The sequence below is a fragment of the Corvus cornix genome, chromosome 5 (genome assembly GCF_000738735.6).
Source record: "Corvus cornix cornix isolate S_Up_H32 chromosome 5, ASM73873v5, whole genome shotgun sequence".
Taxonomy (NCBI): Eukaryota; Metazoa; Chordata; class Aves; order Passeriformes; family Corvidae; genus Corvus; species Corvus cornix.
The window spans coordinates 31,616,637-31,636,521 of NC_046335.1; the positions used below are offsets into that span (position 1 = coordinate 31,616,637).

General features: G+C 34.2%; 1 protein-coding gene across 4 annotated transcripts in view; it reads right to left on the minus strand.

The window, feature by feature from the left end:
• Positions 1–19,885, minus strand: part of FMN1 (formin 1) — a 188,556-nt gene that overhangs the window by 81,370 nt on the left and 87,301 nt on the right. For all 4 annotated transcript variants that reach the window (XM_010391382.4, XM_010391389.4, XM_010391377.4 and 1 more), the window contains 3 exons: positions 15,584–16,356; positions 11,762–11,912; positions 742–829 (listed from right to left, as the gene is read on the minus strand). In XM_010391382.4, the coding sequence (XP_010389684.3) occupies positions 742–829; positions 11,762–11,912; positions 15,584–16,356 (1,012 nt within the window). The remainder of the gene's footprint in view (positions 1–741; positions 830–11,761; positions 11,913–15,583; positions 16,357–19,885) is intronic.

Below are 19,885 nucleotides of genomic sequence, written 5' to 3' on the forward strand. Positions count from 1 at the left end.
CTCAACACCCTACCCAGTATTTGCATGAGATGGAGGGAAAACAATAGCAAAAAAGGAGACATCAACTTGAGTTGTTCCAGCAGTTGTTTTAAATGGTGAATATTTTCCTTTTCTTAATGTGAAAAAGAAATAAACAATAACCTTAAACAATATCTTTTTAAATCCAGAACATAAGCAGACTCTCAATTACCCCAGTGTTCTGAAAAATCTGTATTTCTCTACAGTTGTATTGGCAAACTCAAATAATTTCTACCAGTAATGGAATTTACAACTGACTAGCCCTACACTTTGAAAAATGCCATCCAGTAATTTTCTTTCTGACTGTTACATGGTAACATCAGTTTGGGATGTACTTTTTATACTGTTAATGAAGCAAAATGTAAATATTAAAAAATACCGACTGCATGTTTGAAGCCCAAAAGATTTATGTGAAAGCCCTCCATTTAACTTCCATTGGTGGGTGACTGGCTTTAGAAAAAGCAGGGAACTGCATGGGAGGAATATGAAAACCCTGAACTGAAAGTGTTATGCTAACTTTAATGGTACAGAAGGAGTTGTACCTAAATTCAATTCTAATTTTTAGGTGAAACTTTTACATATAGTGGAATATATCGGAAGAATGATTCTTCTGGTAGTTTAGGAGACTGTATTTAAAACACATTCTGTAATGTAAGAAATTCTCTGAGGGATATGATAAAATATTCATGCAAGTACAATACATTAGGTGTAAGAAACGCTTACCTTGTTGAATATCCTTCATCTCCAAGTGCAAACTTGATATTAAAATTCCTACAGTTTGAGACCGCTTTCCATCCAGCAATTTGATAATCTAGAAAGATGATGCAAAATGATCCGAGATCAAGGGAATGCTCTACAAAGGATTCATTCACTTTTATAACAGAAGCTAATTTGTGTATTTAATTCAGTATTTCTTCAAGCATCAAACCTTTTTATTAACTAAATGTGCTAGTAAGACCTTCATCTTATGATTGTGCTCTGCACCTTAACAAATGACTTATAAGACTGAATTCTCTCCAAGTCTACTAAAGAGCATTAGCTCTTACTTGTAGGATGCTATTAAGCAGGAAAAGAAAAAGGCACATCAAATATTTATTCTGAAATACAGTCCCTGCACACCCTCTGTCCGTTTCTTCTTAAATCATGTTTAATAACGATTTAAGACACCAAGTACATCGCAAGTCCCTTAGTTTGTCTGGTAGTTTACATTTCAGTGTGAACGGGTTTATGTCTATTTTTTCAGCAAAGGATCAATTCCTGACCAAGAGGAACTGAAGAATTGTCTTTTTATGCCCTCTCAACAGTACTTTTGGAACACTGGGCACTACTGAAAGTATTTCTTTTACTCGTGTCTGAATGTGCTTATTTCACACTGTTGACACTCCACAGGGATTTCAGGATTTTGCTCACATTTGGGTAACAGACATTTAATAGTATAATGTACTGACATTCAGACTGTAATATCTTCTGATGTCAGTTTAGGGGGAGAAGAGAAAGAGGAGGAAGGGATACCTTAATGTTATTTATGAAAGGAATCAGTGTAGTTCAGATGTTAGACATGTAAAAAACAAACTTCCCACAATGTCTGGGCTATCGGTATTTGTGACTCTGATTTATTTCATAAGGAAGATATGACAGGAGCACATCACAAAATGCAATACAGACACAAGTTCTTCGGAAATACAAAATGTTCAGATCCAAGATGATGGCTTACTTCATAGTGTTGATGAACAAATACCATGAAATATACTAACTCATACGCAAAATTAAAACCAATAGCTATGTTTTCCCTAAATTTATTATTTTCTATTTCCTATTATAATTTTATTTATCATTTTCTTATTATCTGAACAATATTTAATCTATATTTCTTCAAATTTAATTTAAATGTCAAAATCAAAGGTGGCACTTATATCTGGATATTTAATAATAGTAAAAAAGTAATTGTTATCCCTTATTGCTGGAATACTTTTATTGATGCTCACATTAAAGACAGCTAACTGACAAAATTTATACTAACTCAGACAAATGTTTCCTAGCTGTGTTTTATGTGATTTACAAATATTTAACTATGAAAATTCTTAGCCACTTATCTAGATAAGAGTAGATTTTTTGACAAATACAGGAAAAATAGAAATTATACTGACGTTTTCACGTGAAAATGCAAAGCTAGTTCTTACTTAGAGTACTGAAATTGGAATATATATGCACAAGTTGGAACACATGCTGTCTTCAACAAAGATCTGACAAATATTTTAGGTCCCTCCTGTAGGCACTCAATAATAAACTTACGTTAAAGTAGATATTGCATATTTTCTGCCAAAATTTGGAAAAAATCTATCTTGAGAGCTTTTTCTGCCTATATGTATAGCACATACGATGGATATTAAGAAAGTAATACTATGAAAAGTGTTTTCTTCAAATGACAAAGAATTCAGGCTCTTTATCTCCTGAGTACACAAGCAGTGAAGACAATTTTGCTCCAAATTACCTTAAATGAACACTGTGGAAGCATCACATCCTGTTGACTGATTCTTCTGAGCAAATGTAAGTAACTGCTTGGTTTATCATGGTCATTTCTGAAGCTTTACATGAATTTGCTGAACTCCTCAGCACATTAACTTCTTAAAGGGATAATTACAGGTTTGAGCAGTATGCAATTTGTATAGCATTCACTGACCTCCAAGTTGACCTTGTTCAGGGCAAATTCATAGGTTGTCATAAACCCCATTAGACATGCCTAGTTTGAGGCAAAACCCTTCCAGACTATAGCTCTTGTAGGCAATATGACATTTGAAATCATTCCACTGAAGTGTTTGTAAGTGTTAATACATTCTCCAGATATGATCAAACTAGCTCACATTACTAAGCAAGACTTCCCCCTTAAAAGATTTGTGAACAAAAACCCTTAAAGACAACACTATATAATTTTAAAAGCTAGACCAGAGATTCATGAATTAAAATGGCAACTGACTGTATGTTCACATGCATTTTAGACAAATGTACACATGGTCACAATTACCAGGCATCAAACTAGATGCAGACTACCTGAAACAGCTTCAACCAAGTAAATGAAGCCTAATACTTTATTCATTAGCAAGTAAAAATGGAAGACCATGACAACAGAATAGTTTAAATTGAGCATAAAACTACTTCAAACCCACAGTTATAGCGCCAAGTATTATACTGGACTTTTGTCATAGATTTTTAGAATTAATGTGTAACTTGCAATATTTTGCAGGTAAAATATATAATCAGGAGTAAAACAGAACTAATTTTCAAAGGTACTAATTTTGTCCCAAATTATGGTTATTCTGTTAAAGTCACTAAGGCAGAATTACATATGTGTGGGAATTCCAAAAGAAAGGAGGCACAAAAAAAATCAGCGCTTTGTCAGTTCAGTAAAAACATAAGGCAAATAAAAGGAAAGTTTGTAAAGACTGTGTTGAACTATTTAGTCTGGGCTTTTAAAAGACAAATCACTGATCACCTCTCAGCATATTGGGACTTGCTTGTAGCTGGCAGTGACAGGTAAGCAGCTAAAACCCAGCTGACGCCAGCTGATGCTGCTATACCAGCTGGGGGTGGTTTGCCAGCTGCCTGTTGCTTTTCCAGACTATGAATGTATTGTTGTAATGGAAGCAGCATCTTCTGGCTTAGTGACAAAATTGTGACTGCTGGTGATAATTCATTTACTTCACTGATCCATAGTATTATTCGCTTTTTTTGGTTTTTCCCCTGACTATTTTTTAGTGTTATTAAGTTAGATGATTGGCTGTACACAAGTGTCTCATCTAGAATTTTCAAATCTTTATAATCTACTTTAAAAGTGAAGATATACCAAAACTTGAATACACTAATAAATTATTCTGTCATTCCCATTAGAAGGTGTTTCTCTAATGTAGCCAGAAATGTATTTCATTAAATACTATATGACAGACTTTACTGTTTTGTCTAACTGCAATGTCTACATTCTGTCCAGGACACTTACTGGTGCTGAAATCTGAAGAGATTCAGTTTACTTTAGTGATTAAAAGCTAAATCCTTCCTCCTGATGGTGCGTGTATTCCTTCCATAATATTTAAATTTATTGAGAAAAGCCATAAGCTAAAAAGCTGTCCTGCATATCGCAGCATTTCCCTCCATTCCCACTCACTAACTTTTATAGCAAATCAACAGCCTGGACCCATGAGTAGATTGATGAAACCCTGCTCAGACACAGGAAGAATATCCTGCACAAGAAGCCAAATTATGCCCCTCAAGCCATTGTGCATAAACACTCCATAAGTTACCAATGAAATTTCAGAAGCTTAAGACTAGACATCATCTCTCATATTCCTACTCAAGCAAGAGCCAAGTTTAACTGTGTTTTCCTTAACATGGATGAACCATAGCTTTATATTTTTAAAAGCCTATTTACAATTTTATTAGCTTGAAAACCCCACTACTTTTAGCCTTTTTCTAAAGGACACACAAATGGCAATTTATCAGGTTGAAACAGGAGGTATGAAAGAAAGCTAGTAAGAAACTTATTTCAGTATCTTTACTCCTATCAGAACTGCAAAAGTAAGACATACCACAAAACAGATATTCACTGTATGGATAATTTCTATATTCTATGTGACTTCAGGGCTTTGTGATAAACAAGGAATGCCAGTTATTTTACTCAGCACAGCACAAAATATAAAAAGAAAGTGAGAGTGCCTCGGAAGAGCATGCACTAGCATTTTACCACTTCTTCTTAAGTTTGAACACTGTTTATTATCTTATGCAGACAGCTGAAGACAGTCATTGTGTTTCAACCCTGCAAAGCTTCCAACATTTTCTGCAATATCTGTCCTTCTTGCAGAAACACAAAACTCATTAATTGTAATTTCTCATTTAGTTAGATGGACAAAAAACTTGCTGACAGACATATCCCTTTCAGTTAAAAAAATGCAATTCACTCAAAATATTGACACTCTTTGTAAATGAGAACACATGTTAATAATTACGTGAAATCTGTTAGAGATAATAGACAACAGAAAAGCCATTATCTTTAATGTCCTCCTGCGTCTTTGAAATGATAATCATTGCACTAAAGGGCCAAAAATGATTGATGGACTTTCATTTGGAGCATACACCTGACACAAATTACTTGACATTTACTCATTTTTTTTGGTAAGATGAAGACAGAGTGGCATCACAAATATCCAACTATCCTGTTTCTTGAAAAAGTATAGAAAATACTTGAGTTTTTGAGAATAAATTACTAACAAGTGCTCAAATATATTAGAAAAACTAACACAACTTCAAAATATGTGTTAAGTCTAGCAATTAGCTACAAAATGCACATGGAAAAAATTGCAGCAAAGGAATCTTCTTTTCTAAATAACCTATTTTTCAAGATTACAGAGTATCATAGCTTAATACATAATGAATAATGTCTTTTATTTCATTCCAAAATATATATCCTAATTCTGCCTTTCTCCTACTTGGTAATAAAATAATGTTGGTTCTGCAAATTTAACAGGAAAGGAGAAACTATGGCTTGAAACAATTACATGTGCCCATCAGCTAAAAATTTTGCATGGATATGTACAGACAAGAAATTTTAACATACAATGAATGATAGCAAAATTGTCTACATGTAACACTTCAGTCCTTCATCTGACATAAAAATACTTATAGATGACTTTCATAGTGTGAGAAGGAAGTTAGATCCCTCAAATTATATTCAAATCTATAAAAGTTGAGCTCTTTCAAAAACAATGACAGGGTTTGGGCTTTTGGTTGGTTTTATTTTCCAAAAATTAGGTTATATTTTTAATACTCATTGTTTTCAGTTCTCGTTGTTTTACTAAGCAGTTATGGACCTTACTGGTACTGTAGAGAATCTACTTATAGTTGAATATTTTTGCTACAACAAACTTCATAGTTGCAGCCCATTTACATTTTCATAAATGTAACTTAAAATTTCTTTTACTAAATGGACCATACATTCCTAGAAAAATATTTTCATGTTAATTGAAAACAGAATAGGTGCAGAAATTGTATGTCTAGAATGCTACATCTGAAATCTTTGCATAAGAAAGTATAGAAATGATGATGAACATAGTCTAGATTAACAATAGCACTTTTGAAAGTATGTCAGTGATGCTTTAAATAAAGGAGGTAAAAAAAGGAGTTACAGTCAAAAGGCATTTAAAGTCTAAATGTCCAACAGAATCAACACCTAAACTAAACTTATTACCTAAAATAAACTGGTGGATCTAGCCCTTCTCTTTCTTGATTTCCAAGAAGCTGCAACTTCTAAGTAATATTGAAAATGGGATGACCTGCATGCATTTGAAAAAGCTTAACTAAAGACCACAACACTTTACATGGCATAAAAAGTTCTAGATTCAATGGGTATGATCAAGCCACATCATACCAGTAACTTACACATTTAGATTACGCTAGCTGAATTAGCCAAAAAACAGAGAGAAATTTATTTGATTCATATTCAGGTCCTAATGGGCTTTTGTTTTTTCCCAGTCATTTCAACTTTTTCTGCTACAGATTCAACTATTTCAGAACTATAAAATAACAATGAAAGAAATCCCACTCCTTCCATAGATTATTTATCCACCTAGAGTCTCTGGTAAAGTCAGCAATCATCTCTTTTCCAATTCATGGACATCAGCTCCAAACATTTACTGCATTACATTACTTCATATAAGATTATAATGCATCTAGTCTTAATTCAAAAATATTTTTATGAAAGAAGAATTGTATTTTCAATATTTAAATATATTGCATAGTATTTTTCTCTAATAACAGGACATAACTAATATATTCATCTAGCCATTAAATTCTCCCAAATAGAAAAAACCAAATTCTTTTATTAAGACATAATATCAACCCCCCAGAATACTAATTTTTATCATTACCTACATAATACTGCAGAACATTGAATAAAAGATTCTATACATGCAGAGAAGATAAATGCACAAGAACAAGAGTTTCCGGAATTATTTCAGAGGGTATAGAATGTACTATATTTTTCCAAAATAAATTATTATATTTCTAAAAATAGTAAAATCACCTTCTATGCAGTCCTTTCAGAAGTTGTATTACCATTGCTGCTTAGATTCTTGATTTCCCTTCCTTTCTTCCCCCACATATTTGTCAGAAGCCTCTAGAACTCAGTGTAACCCAATAAGCCATTTTTGTCTGGCATGAATGCAACAAATTTGGGAATCAGGAAAGTGTTTCCACTCTAGAAAAAAGTACAGCCAGCTGTTTCAATGCCTAGGACAATGGACAGAAAGTGGACTTTATGTTTTTTAATTGATTAACAGTGTCAAGATGTTGAAAAGGCACTCAAGATGTCATCTACAGCATTTCTGTACTTCAAGACAGCATCAATTATATGTGTACCACTCTAAACAAACTTTCCTAAAGATCTCCAAATGCAGAAACACAATTTCCCTAGCCAAAATTTTTCTGCATTCCTTTGGTATCCTTGCTCTTAGAAAGCTTTTCATAATTTTTCTTTCCAGCAGCTGCATGCACTTGATTACACTTATACTGTGTGTCTCAATCAACTTTCTCCTTTCTAGACTAAACAATCCTAATAATTTGATTCTTTCCTTAGAGACTACTTCACTTTTCATCATTCTCCCTCTTCTTGACTCTTTAGGTAACAAATTTTTAATGAAGGGTTGTAGTGCCTAAATCTAGATGCAGTTCTTAACTGAGACATGGCTGGGCAAGCAATGTTTCTTGATCTGTCAGAGTTGTTTTTCATTTTTAGTAGTACCACGATTTGACAATTCATGTTCCTCTTGTGAGCCATTACAATGCCAAGACTCTTTCTGCTAAACTATTACCAGTCAGTTAGCCAGCTATACCCCATCTTAGCTTTTAGGTAGCTGTGTATCTTTAAACATATTAACCTTGTGGTTAACTGCATTAGCTTTGTGCTTATCTTTGTCTTTCAGACCAGATCTCAGATACATGAAAGCCCTCTGAAGGATCTACTTCAGTACATTTGAAGCCTCTCGCAAATAGGTGGTGGCTGCAGAGTTTGTATTCTGCTTTCCAAGAAATAAGTGAAAATACCAAGGTAACTACAACCAGCAGAGAAGTCCAGAGAGTCCTCAATGTATTCTCCTATTTTGACAGTGAGCATATATATGTACAAACAGTAATATATTCCATATTATAAATATTAATTTTATATATTATATATTATATTGTAATTATATTATATAAATGAGTATAAATATGTATATAATATGAATGTATACTCAGAAATTTCCTTCCTGTGCATAACTTGCCAAATGGGACTGGAAAATAGACCAGCCATTCTATTTATATAGAATCACAGAATCAATTAGGTTGGAATAGACTTCTGACATCAAGTCCAACCTATGCCCGAACACCACCATGTCAACGAGACCATGGCACTGAGTGCCACAGCCACAGCCAGTTTTCCCTTAACACCTCCAGGGACCGTGACTCTGTCACCTCCCTAGAGAGTCCATTCCAAAGGCTAATCACCCTTTCAGTGAAGGAATTCTTCCTAATGTCCAACCTAAACCTCCCCTGGTGCAGCCTATGGAGGGCAGCATTTCAACATTTCTGGCTGAAAATGGCAGGTGTCTATCAGCTGTAAGCAAAAAAAGCTCAGCATATGGTGCATTTTTTAATCTGTGTTGCCACACAGTGTCTGCTATGTGGAAAAATGGGTAAGAACAGAACAGACTGAAATTTCTATAGGCTTTCCACAGAAGCATTCATTTCACAGCCTAAGCATACAGATTATTCCAACTGGTTTCACAGAACTAGTAATTCTGAGAATAAACTGAAAAATATTGTTTTATTTGGAACTGCAAAGGAGTAAAATGAGAAACAATTATCCTCTAATTCAAAAGATAAAATCTTACTTCCAATTGAAAAAGGAACTTGACTGCAAGGGAGGCACTGATGTAATTCTCATTCAAGGAGCAAAGTATTGAATAATCATGTTTTAATAAGCAGACCTGCACTATCTGTTGGTCCATCACTTTTCTAAATACCAAGGAGGCTGAACTTAGTTTGTAGAAGACGGTATGAAATAGGGCATAGTTTGTGCAGAGAAGAGGTTTAATGCAGTGAACGGATCAGTCTTAAAAGACATCATTAAATAAAATAGCTTAACTATTTCAAACACAAACTACAACTCAAGATTTTATTGCTGTACCTGTATCTTGCTCTGGAAGGCTCTTTTAGAGAATATGAAGAAGGAATACACAAATAAGTACATAATGACACAGCATCAGCTCAATCTGTAATATATGATGAGCCTCATAAGATTCGTGTTTCTTAATGTCTGTTGAAAGCATCTTTATCCAGACTATACAATCCCCTATAATGTGACACTGGTACCATTTTTAGGACCAGACAAGCAGAAACTTATGTACTGAAGCAAAAAGATTCTTGCTAAAACCCTAGTAGATGTAATTGTTAGAAAAAAAGCAAGAAAGTTTGAGAGCCAAGAAAAAGCATGAGAAACGAGAAATGAAACCAGCCAAACTGACAGCTTTATATTGATCTACAGGAGCTCTCTGTTATTATCTACTAATAAACCCTCCTGTAAGAAAATAAAATGCCTTCTACTACTGTATTGTTTGCAGCCCACCAAGACTGATCCACTGGAGCCAGCCAGCAGAGAATTTCAGAGAGACAAAGAAAAACACAGGACCATCTAAGAGGGCCAACTGTCCGTAAAAACAGTCAGTTGCTACTATGAGTCATTAAACCGAGAAAGGTGGAAAGACAGAATGCACTAAAAAAGTGCTGCTGTACTCAATTAATATTTTCTTTGAATTCTAAAAGTGGATTTATTTTTAATTTTTAAATTGACCAAATGATTGAATGTTTCACATTACTGATCACGAGTTTTCTAAATTCTCATGAAAAACCCTACAACTCCCATGGTTTGTAAGGCCATGATCACAATCCCATCAGTTGACCAAACTAAAGACACAGCAATAGATATAATTCTGAATTTATCTTTTAGGGAATTTATTTTTGTATTTTCATACAGTACTTTAAAGGAACCTCTTTCATTTCATTAATTTCAGTAAATATATCTATCCATTGTCTTAAAATAGTAAGTTTACCTTTAACCACAAAGCAGAATAATTAAAACAGTGATAGAAATAAAAAAAAGATGCAGTTGTATGAAAACACATTGGTTGCTCACAAGAAATAATGCATATTATTATACCAATATGTTCTATAAGTATTATTCAATTCAATTTTGGATAAGCCAAGAGAGATCATTAAAAAATCGTACTGCTCAAACAAAGAAGTTACTTTACAAAGCAGCAAGGAAAAAGAAAAACACAATTTCGTCTCTCAGTATACAGGCATAATTCTGTACCTGGTTTGCTGTCACCCACTTGGAGAAGTAGATATACTCCCTTAACTACTGAGATTTTGAAATAAAAAGGCAACTATTTGTGCATATCAATTCCCCACTAAAATTACAGTGATTGCATTCTTCAAAGTTCTTTAGAAACCTGTATTTCCTATTACATAATTCTTTCTGAAAAAGGTAAATTAATGAAATGTAAACATAAATATTAGAAAGAAGGCATAAGATATGTGAACTAATCCAATTTATGGCTACGGCTGCTGCTACGTATCAAATTTACTTCAAGTATTTGTCAAGTAAAATATCTCAAAGTATTTTTCACAGAGATGTTGATGTCCAACTTCAGTGTAATATTTGAAGGACTGTAACAACTATTTCTTTGGTGTGTATTTAAAAATGCCAGCATGAATTTGAATTCTGTAAATTCTATAGCCTTATTGATACTTCTCATTAGGTGTTGCATTAAGACACAATACCAGGAATTTATGATCAAAGATGTTCTGAAATATCTGAAAGCACCAATATGTATACATGTTTCGCATTCTATATATTATAAAATTGAAGGTAGCAAGCACAGCTCACATGCAAAGAGCCCTCTTGTGGTTCCAAGCAGGTAAACTCAATGAGATTTAAAACACAATAAATGTTTCAGTAGTTTCTGATGTGTTATCACACTGGTTTAGGAAAACAGTATTGATTATTATTCAGCCTAGAATTTTTCTGGCGGCAAATACTACTAATGCCATTTCTTCTTCTTATCTGCACATCCCAATTGACAAGTGCCAGCTCCCTCTGTAATGGATCACGTCTGAAGCAAACAATATTGGCCCTACAGCAATGACACAGCTACTGCATGTAGCTTTGGCCATTAAAGACATGATTGTCCTGTCCCTTCCTGACACAACTCCTTAGCTATACTGGACTAAAAAAAATTTGTCAATCCTTTTTCAAAATGTTGCTTTAAATTTTCTTTTCCAATAAAATTAATCTCAGTGAAAGGGAGGTTTGCTAGAGTTAACTAATGACAGGCATTAGTAATAAATCAGCTCAAGGGCAGGTAATGGCCTGAAATACTGGCACTTGCAAATATGAATTAGAACTTTAAATCTGTTCTCCTACATGGTATTTTTTCTACCTCACTGGGATGTGGAACTTTCATTATCAAAGGCAAAACATCTTCCAAGGTAAATAACAGCCCTGCATTCTCAAGCAAGAGAACTGAGATTGAATCAGCAATCCATAGCTTGTTTGATTGCTCATTCACAAAAAATCCAAAAATTAAAGGGGAGTTTTCTCAAAATGAAAGACTAAACACTAACACACAAAAAAAAAGACAAACAAAAAACCAATAAATACCTTTTTGGCCTTGGTTTTCTTTTCGTAAGTCTCTGATAACGGTTTTCTTTTCTCCTGAGTGGTGTCTTTGGAGAATAAATATTCAAACTCAGTAGTGTCAAGTATATCAGGTTCTTCCAGTGATTCCCATAATGTTGGCATAGCAGTTTTCCTATAAAGGGAAAGGTAATAATAAAATTTCTAAACATTTATGAGAAACCATAATAGATCTAACCATAATAGACAAAAATCCATGATAGATTTAAACCCAAAGCAACACAAAGAGCGTTCCTTCCCTATACCTTGCTCTTGTAAGGAGTCAGAAAGTTTTGCTGTTAGTTTTAGTTATTAGTTTCCGCTATTTAGCCCGTGCCTGCTAGACTATCAAAATGCATCATTCGTATTGTACAGTTCTTCGTCCAACAACTGCAGCTTGTGAAATACATCTCAAGAGACTTCTGCCACTTCAACTAGGATTAGGAGTATTTCAACGGCAGCTTTTTTGAGAAATTTCCAGTAATCTATTTAGACTTATAAAAATAAACAGTATCAACAAATAGTGAACAAACTTTATTCAAGCATCTTTTAAGAGCATTTGGGGTAATTTGTATAGGACTTGATTTACTTCACGTCATCTGCAGATGTTGTATGTTCATTTTTATCCTTGTTGCAGTTCTGAGAAACTAGAGTAATTATGTGGTTTATATTCTGGGAGACTAGCCAGTATTCTTCTCCATTCAACCAACTGTAAATTTTAAATGTGGATTATCTTTCCTTGTTTTTTTGCCTTCCAAGACCAGATTTAGTTTTGGATCAGTTGGGAGCTTGTTTAAACAATCCTTTAGTTTCATCTGGATTAGGGGAAAATAATATGTAGTGCTACAAACATTGTACAGTAATTCTGAAAGGGCTTTGTTTCAAAATTTCAATGTTTCAGGAAAAAATGTGGGACAAAACTTTTGAGTGTTCTTGTCTGTTTCTCAGTAGAAGGTGGGACCAGTTCTTCCAGCAGATGTCACTAAAAGGCAGTGAAATTATTCGCAATTTTAAAAAAGTGATGAAAACCAGTGTAAAATACAAATAGCTGATGTCACTAAACATAGATGTAATGTGCAACAAAATGGAAAACCTACCAATTTGAAAGGAACCAATTTAAAAAAAAAAATTTTTTTTTCAAATTTAGGATTTTTTTCAACTTAACGCTCAACTGTCTACTATCATGAATGTTTAAGGAACTCTTTATTTTTTTCTATTCACATCTGCTGATGCAGCATATTCTATGTCACAGGACATGCTTAGAGCTCCACAGCTTCACTCTTCCCGATACTAGCTGTCGTTTCAGCAATACTGAAAAATGAAGGATTCTTTCTGGCTCTGCAACAAGAAGTCCTGGACAGCTTCTGATCTGAGCAGCAAACCCTTGAAGAAGTTTCCAGTTCCAATACAGACCATGAAAATGCGGGACCATTACATCTGGTGACCAGTAGTTCATCAAAATGCTATGAGTTACCTTGCAAAAGCTTGGTGAACAAGCACTATTGCAGAAAGAAAACTTTGATTTCATTGATTCAATGGGAAGAATTACAATAAAGATTATTTATGGACCAACTATTTATTGCCTACTAAACGATTATGCCAAAGTAATATTGGGAAAGTAAAACTAAAATGTTCAAGCTTCCCGCTCCACAATATTTCAGTGCTTTTAATTCTGAAAAACTAAGAGCATACAACTGACGTTTCATTAATTTCTTTGTTCCTGTCAAATATTTTATATAAAATATTAACACCTTAAAATGTTTTATTATACCAGAATAAGGGTACTTTCTCATCAAAATAAATTCAGAGTTGTAAAGTAAAATAAAACTCACACTTAAATCCACTTAACTGCAGATACTTACTTTAACAGTGTTTAAATAGAAAAGATAAACCTAAAAATAATATGAATAATAATAGCAAATAACTTAAATAAAGAATTTAAATAAAATCATTATTATAAGATAAATAAACTGTAATAAATAATTTATAGTAATTCATAATATATTAAAATATATAATATAGTCACAGTACATAATACAGTATGTAATATACTGTGTGTATATACACAGTATAGCACATATAATATTATGATGTGCTATGACTGTAAGCCATATATAGTAATATAATTTAACTTATTAAAATGTTTAAATTTAGTATCTTGGTAACTGCTGCTAGGCTAACATAATTTTGAACACAGATAATAATGATTTGAACTTTAAGGTCAAAATAATAATGTAATTTCATTACTGGCATTAATGCAGGACCTGAATTAATGAACAACTCCTCATCAAAATAAAACAGTCTGTGTCACTTAAGCATCCCCCAAAAATCCTTTTTGAGCCATCCCTCCTAATGAGATCTATATTATAGTAATAAACACAAGAAGGAAAGTTAGAATCTCAAATCCAAAAGAGCAGCTGAGTAGCGCTTGAAGCCACATTCCACTTTGGCAGTAAGGTATTTGTGCTGGCCCAGAAAGTGTAAACGGGAGAACTGCTTTTCTCCTGTCAGCTAAATAAATGGGTAGCATAAACAAAGACTGTAGGATCACTTCAAAAACCTGTCTAAAAATTGTTTATTTATGCCTGTTTTCCAAATGACCACTTACAAACTAATCAATGAAACAGTGTATTTCGTAGTAACTTTGGGTTTGGTACAACAGAATACACTATTAGAATACTGTTACAGAACCACAGAGTGACCTGGGTTGAAAGAACCTTGAAAATCTCATTCCAACCCCCGGCCATGGGCAGGGACAACCTCCACTAGACCAGGCTGCACAGGGCCCCACCCAATCTGGAACACTTCCAGGAAAGAGGCATCTCCAGCTCCTCTGGGAAACCTTTCAGTGCCTCACCACGCTTACAGTAAAGAATTTCTTCCTTACATTCCATCTAAGTCTACCTCCTCTATTCCACAGATTCTATTGAGAGTTGCCTCAACTCAGGTGCAGGACCTTGCACTTGGCCTTGTTTGCAGTCCCACTACTCAAGCATATCAAGGTCCCACTTGATGGCATCCCTCCCTCAAGCACATCTAGGATTTTATCCCTGCACTAAATCACACTAAGATGGGTGGGGTTTTTTTAATTTTATATCTATTTTTTTTTAAAGCTGTAGAGGTCTCCATCAGTACTGAGACTTGTCCATAATGGACACTTCATGCTACAGGTTGCTGAGCTGCATACTTTATACGTATGCTGTACTCTTCCTGCTCTGACAGAATTACACACAGAGGTTAGGTTCCGGCTAAACTGTTTCCAGTTTCTAGAACTCGAATCATCGAAGATGACACAACATAGTTCTCTGAAGATAAAATCACATGAAGTGACTGGAAAGCAAAAATAAAACTAAGTTCTCACCTGACCAAACTCTAACATTTCAATTCTAATTCTAACTCAGACTTAATTCTAAGAAAAAAAAAAATCTTTCTAATCTCTTGGCTATCATTTTATCTTTTAGTGCTAAATCTGGGAAGCACCCTGTCACTATGGTCATCCTTGCAGTGCTTGAATTATGGGGGAAAAAAACCTCCAAACCCCATCTTCTTGTTATGATGCAAAAAAATTTCATTCATAATACACATAATTTTAATTTAAATGTAGTATTTAAAAACAACTTATAATTTTCAGACTTCTAGAACTGATTCACCTTTTTTCTAAAAGCACGTAAATTCCATGTCTCCACATTGATTTTGTTATACATTCCTACACTGTTCACTTTTTTGTTATTAAGTCTTGAATAGTATACCCATCCTTGTATCATGACCTATAAGGAGCACCTCTAAGTCCAAGCAAATATATTTTACCTGTTATCTTGCAATTGTATTCGTGTCCAGTACAAAGGCTTCATGGGACGGCCAGGTTCAATGGCAGGTTTTCGAGGACCTCGGTTTGAAGATAAAGTGCTATTAAAGAAGAACCCAGGCCCAGGAGGTGGAGGGGGTGGAGGTAACCCAGATCCAGGCAGTGGAGGTGGAACAGGAGGTCCCAGCCCTGGAAGCGGTGGTGGTGGCGGTGGTGCTTGAAAATTCCTACAGCCTTCAGAAAGTGGAGGTGGCAGTGGTGGATCAGATCCAAACTGAGGTGTCAGTGAAGTTGGACCCATTGGCAAAGGTGGTGGTGGAGGAACTAAAGATGACAGTGAAGAATCAGGAAGGGGAGGAAGAGGTGGTGGCGGTGGTGGAGGAGGAGGAGGCAGCATTTGTTTTGTTTGACAAGACAAGACACCTTCTGATGACTGTACATTGTAATTGTCCTTATTTTCACTTTGGGCAGATATACTATGTGTCAAAGAAGAAATATTAAGCTTTTTGGGTACTATTTGGTTATTTTTCACAGCTCTGTTTTCTTCTTCACTAGGCTTTATGAAAGTTTCTCTGTCAGTCTGTATACATACATTTCGGTATGCCTTTGGTGGGTTATCATCTTCAGTAGAAACACCAATATCCTTTGCTTTTTCATTTCTTCTGTTTAACTTATTATCAAGTTCATTCTTCAAATGTGCAATGGTTTCCTCAAGCTGAGCAGTTGATACAGCATGTTCTCCACGAATATGGAATACCCTGAGTTCAAACTGAGACTGCAGAGCAACAAGAAAAAAAACCCTTAGTGCAAATATTTCTCTTAAGTGTTTGTTTTGTAGTCTATTAAAAATCTTCACATTTAAACCATGTTCTTACATTAAGCAAAGAGAGAAATACTTCCCTTTCCCAGTTCTAAATGGTTTTATTGCAAGCTGTTACATAATTGGACAGTTACGAATCTTTAAAGAAATGTAAGCAGGGTGCATTTCAACAAAGCATATTTTGTAAGTAAAATTCCAGAACATTGATTTGGGCATATTCTAAGTTGTACACTATCTTTAAGCAGACTTACCCGGTTTTAATTGAATGCAATAATTAATAGTATATTATGGAAAAAATGTACCTTTTCCAAATGTTATTCTATTTAATGACGTGAGTTTATTGCTTTTTTCATTTCATAAGAGAGATGACATGTTAGGAAGTAAAAAACAGATTAAACACAACAGAAGTTGAAATGCATTCAAGACAAAAACATCAAATAAACAAAATAATTTCTCAATCTATTAAGTGTTTTCACCAATAAAATGCACAGAGATACACATAAATTCTTCAAGTTTATCTTTATTATTAGATTAAAATTTCAGTTCTTCCAGATACATTTTAATCTACAACTCAGGAAAATAAATATTAGAACCAAGAGAATCAAGAGGATTTCGCTGAATAAGTAAGGAAGGAAGGATGGAGAAAACCCCACTTTTCTTACCATATGTCAGAAAGATACAAAACACTTGGCACAGAAATATCTCCTTAAATAATGCAATACAATCCAATACTGCTGTTCCAGGTTATTAGGTCCCTACAAGTTATTTTCTGTTATGCCATGATACTATCAGGCAGCTGGCTGATGTTACCATGATTCTTTGCAAGGCAATGACTCCTGAAAGAGAGTTTTCATGGTTCTTTTAGGATCCCTCTACAAAAGGGAAGCCAACCTTTCAACAGAAACAGCTAATGAGCTGTGATTTTCCCAAATTCCTACAGGCACAACAATTTACACCTAAAATTTCCACATAGTGCTTGTCAGAAATGGCAACATAGCACTTCCTACTTACCATTCCAATTTGAGTAGTAGGTCAGAGCTACTAGTTTACAGCATTAACTAATACATGCATCCAAGTCATACATCTGTAGCTCAGTATGGCAAATATAGAGTAATACAATGTGATTTTATATTGTAAAATAAAGCTGGACTAGATATGCAAACAAGAAATGTTATTTCTTACAGGAGTATGAATAGCTTGAATTCTAATCAATTTCTTAAGATAAAATCTGAAAATACCGGGTACAAAATGCTTCTTTACACTGGCAAGTGTAAAGGTGGGAAATCAAGTTTAAAGTCTTACAAAGAGAATCAAACAGAGATCTGCATTGGAAACAACCCAATTTCTATTAGTTTTATAGAAGACTCAGGACAAATATGTTCAACACAATATATTTGCTTACCTTTTTTCTTTTCCTACTATTATTCTATTGTCACTCTATTTTATTATTAGTTCAATTCAACTATCACAAGATTTTCTGCCATTTGAATTGCTCCAGAGACATGCCTTTTCTTTTTAAACTTGGTGTACTGATCCATAAATGAGGTAATGAAGTGAGTTTGCCTTAAGGAATTTAACTGGATTTGTTTTTTTTAATCATAGCACTTTGCTCCTATTGGACATCAAAAACTCCCTCATAGAACAATTTACTTTGAACGTTAGAGATTTTCCCAGCAGTAAATCTGAAGCCACCTTAAAAACACACTGTAAAACAAGCACAGTATCTAACAAAACTATTTATTACATTTAAATGGACAGGAAAGCAACTGTGTTAGTATTATAAGCCTTTCCAAATACAGATCTCCAGTCTTTAATTTACAATATACAATTGGTAGTTTAAAGTGAAAATTATATTTGAGGTGATAGAATGAAAGGAAGAAAAAGCATTAAACTTTCACATTTTCAGAACTATTTTCCATTACTTAAAGAAATCCCATAAACAAGAATTAAAGTTAAAATTACTAAGCATTACTAATTACAAAAAATAAGTATTACTTATACTTAGTAATAAGTAATAAAACAACTTTTTATTTTAATTACTTTTCATCTCAGAGTAAGCCTTATCCACCAAAGATTAAGTAATATTGAAACCTATTCAGCTTATATACTATGATAATATTTTCAACAAAAGTGTCAAGAATATGAATATTAATATGTACTTTTTATATATACACATACATAATACATATGTATTCCTAATAAAGGTCTGCTTCCTGGAAAATATTTCTTAAAAGGAGATGAAAGGCTCTAAAGTCATATGACGAATCAAATGGACAGCAAACATCATCAGAATATAATAGTTTGGTCACAACTATTTTAAGCAAGATGAAATGGAAAAAATTTCAGCAGGAAACAAGGTATCTGAGGGAGGGAAGATGTGGGAGGAAGGCCGGAGGAAGAGGAGATGAGAAGGCAGCTGAAACTAAAGCTTAGAAAGCCACCCCATGCATGAATGAACATGATTTATTTCTGAAGAGAGGTAGAGGATTTTGAAACCTATCAAAGGAAATTTCTGTGTATATTTCTGCATAAAATGAAAGCAAGACACTACAAAGAACAATGTGGGAGATGTTCATCTGCAAGCTTTAGATATAAAGGATATCAGTTTTTTTCACTTGAAAACTGCATTTGCCACTTTGCTGACTGGTATAGAAGCCTGGTTGCTTGCTTCCCAGCAACACACACACAGAAGAATTCTGGATTGTATAGCTACATTCAACACCAAATAAACTAGTGCAAGGAACGTATTTCTATTCCCCTGACCATTTCATTTTCTTGCAGCATTAATCTGCTCTTTCAGAGAGTGTATCAAATTAAGCCCTCAAGCCTTGGTCTGTTGAGGTTCTCTGGCTTTTCATTGTATCAGTGACTCTTGCCAGTCAGCCACTGATATATGACTCCCTCTCCTGTACACACACACACACAATTGATACAGCTGCCTAAATTTCCATGACAGTAGAGATATATTTTTTCCAGATTACTGTTACAAATACCATATTAGAGGCATGGATGTTTTAATAAAGCCTTATTACTATTTTCTCTTCATCCTGCTAGCTCAAAAGAAAAAGCCTTAATGTGCTGGAAATCAGATTTCAATCATCAATTTGAAAGTACCTCCATAGTACATTAAGCCTAATCCATACAGCAATGTGTTACTGAAAAAAGTTGCCTTACTTTGGTACAATCTTTCTTGCATTCATTGTCAATATCAAATAGGCAAAGAATATTACGCTATTAAGCTGAATTACACTGTTAAAATTCTGAATTCACAATAATTTTACCTGACAAGGAGACAGTCTGAAAATACGTGCTACAATTCAAGAAAGACAGCTGCAGCATACATAGCCACGGAAGGGATTGATCAGTGGTATGGCAATTCTAAGGGAAAAGGATCTGTGAAGGACAGCACATCACAGATTGATTGAATCAACCCTTTACTTGGATAAAAAGAATTGTGATATGCAAAAAAGTAATCTGTGCTTTA